The sequence below is a fragment of the Somniosus microcephalus genome, chromosome 13, assembly GCF_052327205.1.
Source record: "Somniosus microcephalus isolate GS21.2 chromosome 13, FLI_Smic_1.0, whole genome shotgun sequence".
NCBI lineage: Eukaryota > Metazoa > Chordata > Chondrichthyes > Squaliformes > Somniosidae > Somniosus > Somniosus microcephalus.
Window position 1 is genome coordinate 189,139,990 of NC_140999.1, and position 12,985 is coordinate 189,152,974.

Below are 12,985 nucleotides of genomic sequence, written 5' to 3' on the forward strand. Positions count from 1 at the left end.
GTCCATCACAATGGCATTCAGACTGAGACAGGCCGACCTTATAGACTCATAGAATGGTTACAGCACAGAAGGAGGCTATTCGGCCCGTCGAGCCCGTGCCGGCTCTCTGCAAGAGCACTTCAGCTAATCCCACTCACCGGCCCTTTCCCCGTAGCCCTGCATATTTTTTTCTTTCAGGTACTTATCCAACTCCCTTTTGAAAGCCATGATTGAATCTGCCTCCACCACCCTTTCAGGCAGTGAATTCCAGATCCTAACCACTCACTGCATAAAAAAGTTTTCCCTTTGGTTCTTCTGCCAATCACCTTAAATCTGTGTCCTCTGGTTCTTGACCCTTCCGCCAATGGGAACAGTTTTTCTCTATCTACTCTGTCTAGACCCCTCATGATTTTGAACACCTCTATCAAATCTCCTCTCAACCTTCCCTGCTCTAAGGAGAACAACCCCAGCTTCTCCAGTCTATCCAAGTAACTGAAGTCCCTCATCCCTGGAACCATTCTTGTAAACCTTTTCTGCGCCCTCTCTAAGGCCTTCACATCCTTCCTAAAGTGCGGTGCCCAGAATTGGACACAATACTCCAGTCGAGGCCGAACCAGTGTTTTATAAAGGTTCATCATAACTTCCTTGCTTTTGTACTCTATGCCTCTATTTATGAAGCCCAGGATCCTGTATGCTTTTTTAGCCGCTTTGTCAACTTGTCCTGCCACCTTGAACGATTTGTGCACATGAACCCCCAGGTCCCTCTGTTCACGCACCAGCTTTAGAATTGTACCCTTTAGTTTATATTGCCTCTCCTTGTTCTTCCTACCAAAATGTATCACAATTATGCTGAGTAACTCAGTGGGGTGGAAGTTTTAACCTATGTGGCTGTACACTTGGATTTCCAGCACATTGCACCACGCACTTATCGCTGTGACAGCCTTTGTGGTTTCCTCTTTTTTTCCAAGTAATTTTTCTAAATGTTTCAAGCATAAAGAAGCTGTTAGTTACTTCAAAGTCTCCTTTCCAAAACCACGTTGCTAGAGGGAGGAAACACCCATCCTGCGCTTTCCTCTGAAATTTAGCCACAACCTTTTATTTTTTTTGATTCGTTTGTTCTTGGGGAGGGTCCCTTTCTGTTCTAGGTAAAGAGCGACTCTAAATTAGGCTTTCTAAATTTTTTTTTTTTAAGAAGTAGGCAAACTAAAATGACTCCTTGTTTCTGTGTATGCAGGATGCAGTTTATCAGACACTCTGAACTCCTGGTTCCTCGTCGCTCAACTTCATGTCTGGTGAGTGAACTCAAATCCAAATTGGGTGCCTTTGCGTCTCCCGTGCGCGCCCCCGGGCGGCGCTAACGGGGCGCAAATGGCTTTGCGACTGTGCGCGATGCTGACATCGACTCTTCCCTCCCCCCCCCCCCCCCCCCCATATTTGACGGGAGTGTTGCGGCGGCGCTACGGCATTGCAACCCGCTCTCCTTCGCCCGCAGATCGTGACGTCTTCGCCATGCGCATCGCCCCAGTAACGCCGCGGACCTGAAATTGACTTCTGCCCCCACAACAGCGACGGTGGAAAACATCGACATCTGCAAGAGGCGTGCGTCGGGGGGAGGGGGGTGCGATGATTAAAAGTGAGGTGGCCGAGGTAAGTGGAAAAAAAACGTAACCTTTCCTGTTCTAGTTTTTTTTGCCGGTTCCTGTCCGCGATCGATCAGCCCGGCTCTCTGCTTGAGCGCCGGACTGATCGCACGGGATCGCGGCTGCCTTGGTGGTCCAGGCAGGCACTTTTTAAATCGCAGAGCCTGCGGCGATGGCCCTTCCCTTTAAGGGAGGGAAGGAGCCTTTGACCGCAGCAGCCTCCACCCCGCTCTCCAATGTTAGTGCCCTAAGATGGAAGTGGCGTGCTTGATTTAGCGCTCCACTTCCCTCTTGGGGTGCTAAAACTCAATTTCGTGGTTGCCGGCGCTACTTGGAGACTGGGCGATGCTTGCGCCCCAAAATGGTCGATCCCGAATTCCCCCCCCCCCCCCACCTAGCGTCGTAACAAGAGGATCCAAAAGTTGGGTAGCGTTTTTTTTCCGTTTGATTATTCCTGTTAGATTGGAGTTCTTGTGCGAAAATACCAACAGCCGAGTACAACGGGCACAGTTGAATGAACGTGCTGCGAGTTCATGCAATCTTAGCGCCATCTGCATCCAGGTTACCGTGGTGCCAGAAAAAGCAATTGTGGCTACTTCTGTCGTCTTTCATCTGTGCTTCAGATCTAGGTCTTAAAGGGATGCGTTGTTACCACTCAGCTGCCTAGTTTCCACCATCAGGAGAGGGAGAGAGAGACCAGGGTGAGGGAATAAGACTGGGGTCTGTTTTAACACAGACCGAGGTGTATAAAATTATGAGGGGCCTAGATAGAGTGGATAGGAAGTTCCTATTTCCCTTAGTGCAGAAGTCAATAACCAGGGGGTACAGATTTAAAGTAATTGGTAGAAGGATTAGAGGGGATTTGAGGCAACCTTGTTTCACCCAGAGGGTGGTGGGAGTCTGGAACTCACTGCCTGAAAGGGTGGTCGAGGCAGAAACCCTCATCACATTTAAAAAGTACTTGGAGATGCACTTGAAGTGCCATAACCTGCAAGGCTACGGACCGAGAGCTGGAAAGTGGGATTAGGCTGGATAACACTTTTTCAGCCGGCAGAGACACGATGGGCCGAATGGCCTCTTTCTGTACCGTAAATTTCTATGGTTTGTAAATTTCTGTGATTTTTATGACCCTAAGAGTGAAAGGGCAATTTTCTCACCCGTGCTTAATTTGGAATTGTGACACGAGCTATTAGGCAGATCCTCCCTCACTGAGCCAGACACTTGTAAATGGGTTTGGTTTTCCTCGATAGATCTCCGCAATGACTAGGCACTTGTTACTGTGACTATTCCGACCCCAGTCTTGTTTTGAAGCCTGGAACTGAACCAAAGGTAACATTTTGACACTGGATTTTAAGCTGGTCACAATTCCTGTGTCTGGAACTGCCTTAGAATAATGTATTTCTTCATTTATTTTGGTTCTCTGTGCCCTAGTGTTCTGAACAGGCTTAAAGCAAACTTTCCACAGTGAAATGAAAGAGCTTTAATAGATATATGGAGGCAACAATTAAAATACGTGCCTTGAAATTTAGCTCTTCAGACATTAGCATAGGAACGATTGGCGAATTTACAAACTTTTCATCTATAATGCAACAACAAACAACAACTTGCATTTATATAGCACCTTTTAACCTAGTAAAACATCCCAAGGCGCTTCACATGAGCGTTACCAAGCAAAATTTGAAACGGAGCCATATAAAAGAGATATTAGGCCAGGTGACCAAATGCTTGGTCAAAGAGATAGGATTTAAGAAGCATCTGACATAGGATTACATAGGATATACGGCACAGAAACAGGCCATTCGGACCAACCAGTTTATGCTCCACTCGAGTCTCCTCATCTTTCCTCACCTAAATCTACCAGCGTAACCCTCGATTCCCTTCTCCCTCATATACTTGTCTAGCCTCCCCTTAAATGCATCTATACTATTCACTTCGACCACTCCCTGTGGTAGCGAGTTCCACATTCTCACCACTTTCTGGGTAAAGAAGTTTCTTCTGAATTCCCTATTGGATTTTTTGCTGACTATCTTATATTGATGGCCTTTAGTTATGCTCTTGCCCACAAGTGGAAACATTCTCTCTCTATCCACTCCTTCATAATTTTAAAGTTATTAGGTCACCCCTCAGCCTTTTTTCAAGAGAAAAGAGACCCAGCCTGTTCATCCTTTCCTGATATGTATACCCTCGCATTTCTGGTATCATCCTTGTAAATCTTCTCTGCACCCTCTCCAGTGCCTTTATATTATTTTTATAAAATGGCGACCAGAACTGTACGCAGTATAAGTGTGGTCTAACCAAGGTTCGATACAGGTTTAGCATAACTTCCCTACTTTTCAATTCTATCCCTCTAGAAATAAACCCTAGTGCTTGGTTTGCTTTTTTTATGGCCTTGCTAACCTGTGGCGCAACTTTTAGTGATTTGTGTATTTGTACTCCGAGATCCCTTTGTTCCTCTACCCCACCCAGACTCGCACCCTCCAAGTGGTAAGTGACCTCCCTATTCTTCCTACCAAAATGTAATACCTCACATTTATCTGTGTTGAACTTCATTTGACAATTATATGTCCATTCTGCAAGTTTATTAATGTCCTCCTGTAATTTGTTGCAGTCCTCCTCAGTATTGACATCCCCCCCCCAAATTTGGTGTCATCTGCAAATTTAGAAATTGTGTTTGTGATTCCAAAGTCTAAATCGTTAATATAAATTGTGAACAACAGTGGTCCCAGCACTGATCCTTATCGAACACCACTTGCCACTCTGAATAGCTACCCTTTACCCCTACTCTCTGCTTTCTGTCTTGAAGCCAGCTAGCTATCCATTCTGCTACTTGTCCCCTGACTCCGCATTCTCTGACCTTGTTCATCAGTCTATTATGTGGTACCTTATCGAAGGCCTTTTTAAAATCTAGATAAATTACATCTACTGCATTACCCTTGTCTACTCTCTCTGTTACCACTTCAAAAAATTCAATGAGTTTGGTCAAGCAAGACTTTCCCTTTTGAAATCCATGCTGACTATTCATTACAGTAAACTCTTGTTTAAATGGCACTTAATCATCCGGAATTCTTTAATAACCGGCAAAATAGATAACCGGTAATCTTGCCGAATCAATCCATTTTTCGTTTTTCTGAGTTTCCCGCGGTGGCCGAGTTAGTCAGTGGTTTTAACTTTTTTTGTGTTACAAATTGCCTACCTCTCTGTTATCCAGAATTTTTCATCAACCGGCACCATCCTGGTCCCGTAGGTGCCGGATACGAAAGAGTTTACTGTACTTTGTTTTTGGTTTCTAGATGTTCTTCTATTTTCTCCTTTAGTAGGAGACTTCAAGGAGGAGGGGGAGGCGGAGATGTTTAGGGAGGGATTTCCGGAGCTTAGAGCCAAGGCAGCTGAAGGCATGGCCGCCAGTCGTGGAACGAAGAAAATCAGGGGCTGCGTAAGCGGCCAGAATTGGAAGAAAGCAGAGATCTTAGAGCGTTGTAGGGCTGTAGGAGGTTACAGAGATAGGGAGGGGGCAAGACCATAGAGGGATTTGAATACAAGGATGAGAATTTTTTAATTGAGGCTTTGCCGGACCGGAAGCCAATGTAACTCAGCAACCACAGAGGTGATGGGTTAGTGGGACTCGGTGTGTTAGGATAGGGGCAACAGAGGTTTAGAAATACTCGAAGTTTACAAAGAGGCCGGCCAGGAGAGCATTGGAATAGTCGAGTCTGGAGATCACAAAGGGATGGATGAGGGTTAAGCACCTTACCTGTCCTGTCCCCAAGAGGTCCCAAAGCACTTCACAGTCAATGAAGTACTTATAAAGTGTAGTGATTCTCTTATGTAGGCGAATGAGGCTGCCAATTTGTGTCAGCTGTCTGTTTTGGGTAGTGGTAGTTGAGGGGGGAATATTGGCCAGGATACCCGCTCTTTGTAAAATGCTTTGGAATTGGGGACTTGTTTGTTGGGATGAAATCCCTTTGCTATTTTAATGAAGGCGCTTAAATTAACAGGCCATCACCTCTTCTAAAAGAACAGACAAGGAAATTTCATACAAGTGTGTGCTAACATTCGCATAGCTAAATTTGAAAGCCATGGTTTCAAAAGAATACGCAATATTGTTTGAGAACGAACGCACATTGCTGGTCAAATCGCCTTTGTACAGTGGCCCAGAAGATAATCTCCAGATCTACAAAAGTATATATTACTATAGCCAAGTTAGTCACTTTTAAATACAGCTGGGATTGAGAGGCGGAAGCGAGAAAAAGAAAAAGAAAGACTTGCATTTATATAGCGCCTTTCAGGATCACCGGACGTCCCAAAGCGCTTTACAGCCAATGAAATACTTTTTGAAGTGTAGTCACTGTTGTAATGTAGGAAACGCAGCAGCCAATTTGCGCACAGCAAGCTCCCACAAACAGCAATGTGATAATGACCGGGTAAACTGTTTTAGTTTTGTCGATTGAGGGATAAACATTGGCCCCAGGACACCGGGGAGAACGCTCCTGCTCTTTGAAATAGTGACATGGGATTTTTTGCCTCCACCTGAGAGAGCAGACGGGGCCTCGGTTTAACGTAGGTATTGGTGAGGCCGCACCTGGAATACTGCATACAGTTTTGGTGTCCATACTTAAGAAAGGACATACTTGCTCTCGAGTCAGTACAAAGAAGGTTCACTCGGTTAATCCCGGGGATGAGGGGATGGACATATGAGGAGAGGTTGAGTAGATTGGGACTCTACTCATTGGAGTTCAGAAGAATGAGAGGCGATCTTCACAGAATCACAGAAACCCCACAGTGCAGATAGAGGCCATTTCAGCCCATCGAGCCTGCACCGACACATATCCCACCCGATCACCGTAACCCCTACACCAACACATATCCCACCCTATCCCTGTAAGCCCCCTAACACTAAGGGTCAATTTATCATAGCCAATCAACCTAACCTGCACATCTTTGGACTGCGGGAGGAAACCGGAGCACCCGGAGGAAACCCACGCAAACACGGGGAGAATGTGCAAACTCCACACAGACAGTCGCCCGAGGCCGGATTCGAACCCGGGTCCCTGGCGCTGTGAGGCAACAGTGCTAACCACTATGCCACCGTGCTGCTGATCTTATTGAAACATATAAGATTGTGAAGGGGTTGGATCGGGTGGATGCGGGGAGGATGTTCCCGATGATGGGTGAAACTAGAACTAGGGGGCATAGTCTTAGAATAAGGGGCTGCTCTTTCAAAACTGAGATGAGGAGGAACTACTTCACTCAGAGGGTGGTAGGTCCATGGAATATGCTGCCCCAAAAAGCTGTAGAAGCTACATCATTACATAAATTTAAAACAGAAATAGACAGTTTCCTAGAAGTAAAGGGAATTAAGGGTTACAGGGAGCGGGCAGGAATTTGGACATGAGTCTAGGTTCGGATCGGTCATGGCCCTGTGGCCCTGAAAGGCGAGAGTGCTGCCCACTGAGCCATGGCTGACACCTGAGAAGGGTCAGCATATTTTTCAGGAACTGTGATGATGGAAGCAGAAACAAAAAGCCTCTAAAATCAAATCAAATAGGCATCAAAACCTCTGAGCTATAACCAACTTCAGCCAAGCCCAGATGATCATCAAAGAGCCCTTCACAAGGTGGTTAGTGAACTCCATGAGGGACCCGTTGCAATAGTATCAGGCTGTGCCATAACCACTAATTCCTAAAGGAAGTTTCTGCCCAAATACCAAACGGTATGAAACATCTTTGGTCAATCAGCAGCCATTTGTTTTCATGTGGTTGTTTTAATGGCTTTGATTAAGGCTCTGAATGTTTTTCTTTTAATTTAATTGTTGATTTAACTTTTTTTTAGGAAGGCAGCATTTTCAGTGGTGGGTTTCAGTGACAATCGACCACTGTGTGAATGTTTCTTTTAATCAGTGCCACAATACGTTAGGTTTATGAAATGGTTAATACAAGGAAAAGCCTGTGACAGTCACCATAATAAACGGCAGCACTTTGAAAGAAAATGGTCAACTCCATTACCTCACCCTTCCGTAATCTCTGATTAATGAGGCTAAAACTGTGCAATACGTCAAATGAACGGACTGCTGTGGGTGAGAAAGTTTTGAATGAGTGACGTGATTTATTTGAGAAATACACATGGGGTGGGGGGAATGACTGGCCTGTGGTTTTTAAAAGGCTACTGAAGTCTTCGCATTGCTCTTTAGTCTAAATATTCTTGTTATATCTCCAAACAGTTCAGGAAGGATATTTCCACAGACTGGTGGTTGTTTATGTTGCTGAAGGGTAAAGATGCAGAAACCACAGGCATTTGAAATGCAAGGTCGAATCTGTCCCAGTAGCTTAGTGGTTACAGGTCTCGACGTCCTCAACCAGCTGGTTATAAGACTCTCGAGTGTTCCTTGAATCTTGCCACTGCAGTTTACAGTAAGGATATCAGCTCTTGGTCCAGTTTCTGGGTGGAGTACCTCACCATAGTGAAAAGTTCTATCTCTGGCAATTGGTACTGAGTCGCTCTCTCTCCCCGTCTAAAGCTGACCAAGTCTGTTTGCAACCTTGGTGCCCTTTACCTCAACTTATCTGCTGCCGAAACCCTCATCCATGCCTTTATCACCTCTAGACTTGACTAATCCAACGCACCCCTGGCCAGCCTCCCTAGCTCTCATAAACTTTTGAAATCATTGATCATCTCCGCTTCCACCACTGTCGTCGACAGCGAGATCCAGGTCATTACCACTCGCTGCATAAACTTAAGGTCATCCAAAACTCTGCCGCCCGTATGCTAACTCTCGCCCATCTCCCCTGTGCTCGCTGACCTACATTGGCTCCCAGTTAAGCAACGCCTCGATTTTAAAATTCTCATCCTTGTTTTCAAATCCCTCCATGGCCTCGCCCCTCCTTATCTCTGTAATCTCCACCTCTTCTCCAGCTTATAATCTCCCTAGTCCTCTGCGCTCCACCTATTCTGGCCTTTTGAACTTCCCCAATTTTTAAATGCTCCACCATTGGCGGCCGTGCCTTCAGCTGCCTGGGTCCTAAGCTCTGGAATTCCCTCCCTAAATCTCTCTGCCCCATTACTTCTCTTTCTCTTTAAGACGCTCCTTAAAACCTACCTCTTCGACCAAGCTTTTGGTCATCTGCCCTAACATCTCCTTATATGGCTGTGTCAAATTCTTTTGATAATACCCCTGTGAAGCGCCTTGGGACATTTTATTACGTTAAGTCATAGAGTCATAACGGCACAGAAGGAGGCCATTCGGCCCATTGAGTCCGTGCCGGCTCTCTGTAGAGCAGTCCAGTCAGTCCCATTCCCCCGCTCTATCCCCGTAGCCCTGCAAGTTTATTTCCCTCAAGTGCCTATCCAGTCTCCCCTTGAAAACATTGAGTGTCTCCGCTTCCACCACCCTCGTCGGCAGCAAGTTCCAGGTCCTTACCACTCGCTGTGTAAAAAAGTTCTTCCTCACATCCCCCCTGTATCTCTTGCCCAATACCTTAAATCTGTGTCCCCTAGTCCTTGTACCATCAACTAATAGGAACAGTCTTTTTTATCCAAACCCGTCATAATCTTGTACACCTCTTTCAAATCACCCCTCAACCTCCTTTGCTCCAAGGAGAACAACCCCAGCTTCTCCAACCTAACCTTGTAGCTAAAATCCTTCACCCCGGAACCATTCTGGTAAACCTCCTCTGCACCCTCTCAAGGACCTTCACATCCTTCCTAAAGTGTGGTGACCAGAACTGGACGCAATACTCCAGTTGTGGCCTAACCAGAGCTTTATAAAGGTTCAGCATAACTTCCCTGCTTTTGTACTCAATACCTCTATTTATGAAGCCCAAGATCCCATATGCTTTGCTAACTACTCTCTCAATATGTCCTGCCACCTTCAAAGATCTACGCACATGAACCCCCAGGTCCCTCTTTTGAACGGTGCCATTAAGTCTATATTACCCCTCTCTATCCCTTCTGCCAAAATGCATCACCTCACACTTCTCTGTATTAAATTCCATCTGCCAGTTGTCTGCCCATTCTGCTAGCTTATCTATGTCCTGTTGCAGTCGATTGGTATCATCCTCAGTTTGCCACACCTCCAAGTTTGGTATCATCAGTAAATTTTGAAATCCTACTCTGTATTCCAATATCCAAGCCATATACAAAAGAGCAGTGGCCCCAGCACTGACCCTTGGGGAACACCACTGTCTACCATCCTCCAGTCTGAAAAACAACCATTTACCACGACTCGCGGTTTTCTGTCCTTAAGCCAATTTCTTATCCAAGCTGACACTGACCCTCCTATTCCAGGAGCCTCAATTTTGTTAACCAGCCTCTTATGTGGTACTTTGTCAAACACTTTCTTAAAATCCATGTAGACAACATCCATTGCATTCCCTTCATCAACCTTCTCGGTTACTTCATCAAAAAATTCGAATAGATTAGTCAAACACGATCTGCCTTTTACAAATCTGTGCTGGCTCTCCTTAATTAACTTAAACCTCTGCAAGTGCCTGTTAATTTTTTCCCTGATTATTGTTTCTAAAACTTTACCCACCACTGATGTTAAACTGACCAGCCTGTAGTTACTAGGATTGTCCTTACACCCTTTCTTGAACAAGGGTGTCACATTTGCCACTGGCCAATCCTCTGACACCTCCCCCGTATCAAGCGAAGATTGGAAGATTATGGCAAGCCCTTCCGCGATCTCCACCCCCACTTCCCTTAGCAACCTGGGATGCAGGCCATCCGGACGAGGCGACTTATCCACTCTAAGCATATCCAGCCTTTCCAGTACATACTGCCTATCAATTTTCACCCCATCCATTACCTCTACCATCTCCACTTCTACTGATATTTTGTCAGCATCCTCTTCTTTAGTAAACACCGATACAAAGTACTCATTAAGTATTCTAGCCTTGCCCTGCGCCTCTAAGCATATATCACCACCTTTGTCCCTGATAGGGTTTGGGTGCTGCTGCCGAAGAAGCCTTGGCGAGTTGCTGCAGTGCATCTTGTAGATGGTACACACTGCAGCCATGGTACGCTGATGGTGGAGGGAGTGAATGTTTAAGGTGGTGGATGGGGTGCCAATCAAGCAGGCTGTTTTGTCCTGGATGGTGTCGAGCTTCTTGAGTGTTGCTGGAGCTGCACTCATCCAGGCAAGTGGAGAGTATTCCATCACTCTCTTTACTTGTGAAAGGCTTTGGGGAGTCAGGAGGTGAGACACTCGCCGCAGGATACCTAGCCTCTGACCTGCTTTTGTTGCCACAGTATTTATGTGGCTGATCCAGTTAAGTTTCTGGTCAATGGTGACTCCCAGGATGTTGATGGTGGGGGATTCGGCGATGGTAATGCCGTTGAATGTCAAGGGGAGGTGGTTAGACTCTCGCTTGTTGGAGATAGTCATTGCCTGGCACTTCTGTGGCGCGAATGTTACCTGCCACTTATCAGCCCAAGCCTGAACGTCGTCCAGGTCTTGTTGCGTGCGGGCATGGACTGCTTCATTATCTGAGGAGTTGTGAATGGTGCTGAACACTGTGCAGTCATCAGTGAACATCCCCATTTCTGACCTTATGTTGGAGGGAGGGTCATTGATGAAGCAGTTGAAGATGGTTGGGCCTTGGACACTGTCCTGAGGAAGTCCTGCCACGATATCTTGGGGCTGTGATGATTGACCTTCAACCACCACAACCATCTTCCTTTGTGCTAGGTATGACTCCAGCTAGTGGAGCATTTTCCCCACGATTCCCATTGACTTCAGTTTTACTAGGGCTCCTTGATGCCACACTTGGTCAAATGCTGCCTTGATGTCAAGTGCAGTCACTCTCACCTCACCTCTGGAATTCAGCTCCTTTGTCCATGTTTGGACCAAGGCTGTAATGAGGTCGGGAGCCGAGTGGCCTTGGCGGAACCCAAACTGGGCATCCGTGAGCAGGTTATTGGTAAGTAAGTGCCACTTGATAGCACTGTTGATGACACTTTCCATAACTTTGCTGATGATTGAGAGTAGACTGATGGGGCAGTAATTGGCCGGGTTGGATTTGTCCTGCTTTTTGTGGACAGGACAGACCTGGGCAGTTTTCCACATTGTCGGGTAGATGCCAGTGTTGTAGCTGTACTGGAACAGCTTGGCTAGAGGCATGGCTAGTTCTGGAGAACAAGCCTTCAGCACGATAGCCGGGATGTTGTCGGGGCCCATAGCCTTTGCTGTATCCAGTGCGCTCAGCCGTTTCTTGATATCACGTGGAGTAAATCGAATTGTGATGGTGGGGACCTCAGGAGTAGGCTGATATGGGTCATCCACTCGGCACTTCTGGCTGAAGATGGTTGCAAACGCTTCAGCCTTGTCCTTTGTACTTACGTGCTGGGCTCCACCATCATTGAGGATGGGGATATTCATGGAACCTCCTCCTCCCGTTAGTTGTTTAATGGTCCACTACCATTCCGACTGGATGTGGCGAGACTGCAGAGCATTGATCTGATCCGTTGATTGTGGGATCGCTTAGCCCTGTCTATAGCCTGCTGCTTCCTCTTTTTAGCATGCAAGTAGTCCTGTGTTGTAGCTTCCCCAGGTTGGCACCTCATTTTTAGGTATGCCTGGTGCTGCTCCTGGCATGCTCTTCTACACTCCTTATTGAACCAGTCCCCTGGCTTGATAATAATGGTCGACTGAGGGATATGCCGGGCCATGAGGTTACAGATTGTGGTGGAATACAATTCTGCTGCTGCTGATGGCCCACAGCGCCTCATGGATGCCCAGTTTTGAACTGCTAGATCTGTTCTGAATCTATCCCATTTAGCACGGTGGTAGTGCCACACAACACGATGGAGGGTGTCCTCAGTGTGAAGACGGGACTTCGTCTCCATAAGGACTGTGTGGTGGTCACTGCTACCAATACTGTCATGGACAGATGCATCTGCGAGAGGTAGGTTGGTGAGGGCGAGGTCAAGTAGGTTTTTCCCTCGTGTTGGTTCTCTCACCACCTGTCGCAGGCCCAGACTGGCAGGTATGTCCTTCAGGACTCAGCCAGCTCGGTCAGTAGTGGTGCTACCGAGCCACACTTGGTGATGGACATTGAAGTCCCCCACCCAGAATACATTCTAAGCCCTTGCTCAGTGCTTCTTCCAAGTGGTGTTCAACATGGAGGAGCACTGATTCATCAGCTGAGGGAGGGCGGTAGGTGGTAATCAGCAGGAGGTTTCCTTGCCAATGCTTGACCTGAAGCCATGAGACTTTATGGGGTCCGGAGTCAATGTTGCGGACTCCCAGGGCCACTCCTTCCTGACTGTATACCACTCTGTCACCACCCAGTGGGACAGGACATACCCAGGGATGGCGATAGAGGAGTTTGGGACATTGCAAGGTATGATTCTGTGAGTATGACTATGTCAGG

At 46.7% G+C, this 12,985-nt stretch overlaps 1 protein-coding gene across 2 annotated transcripts in view; it reads left to right on the forward strand.

The window, feature by feature from the left end:
• The window catches only part of uqcc1 (ubiquinol-cytochrome c reductase complex assembly factor 1), a 120,213-nt gene that overhangs the window by 8,541 nt on the left and 98,687 nt on the right, over positions 1-12,985 (forward strand). For both annotated transcript variants that reach the window (XM_086005848.1, XM_086005849.1), the window contains one exon: positions 1,214-1,271. In XM_086005848.1, coding sequence (XP_085861974.1) covers positions 1,214-1,271 — 58 coding nt within the window. The remainder of the gene's footprint in view (positions 1-1,213; positions 1,272-12,985) is intronic.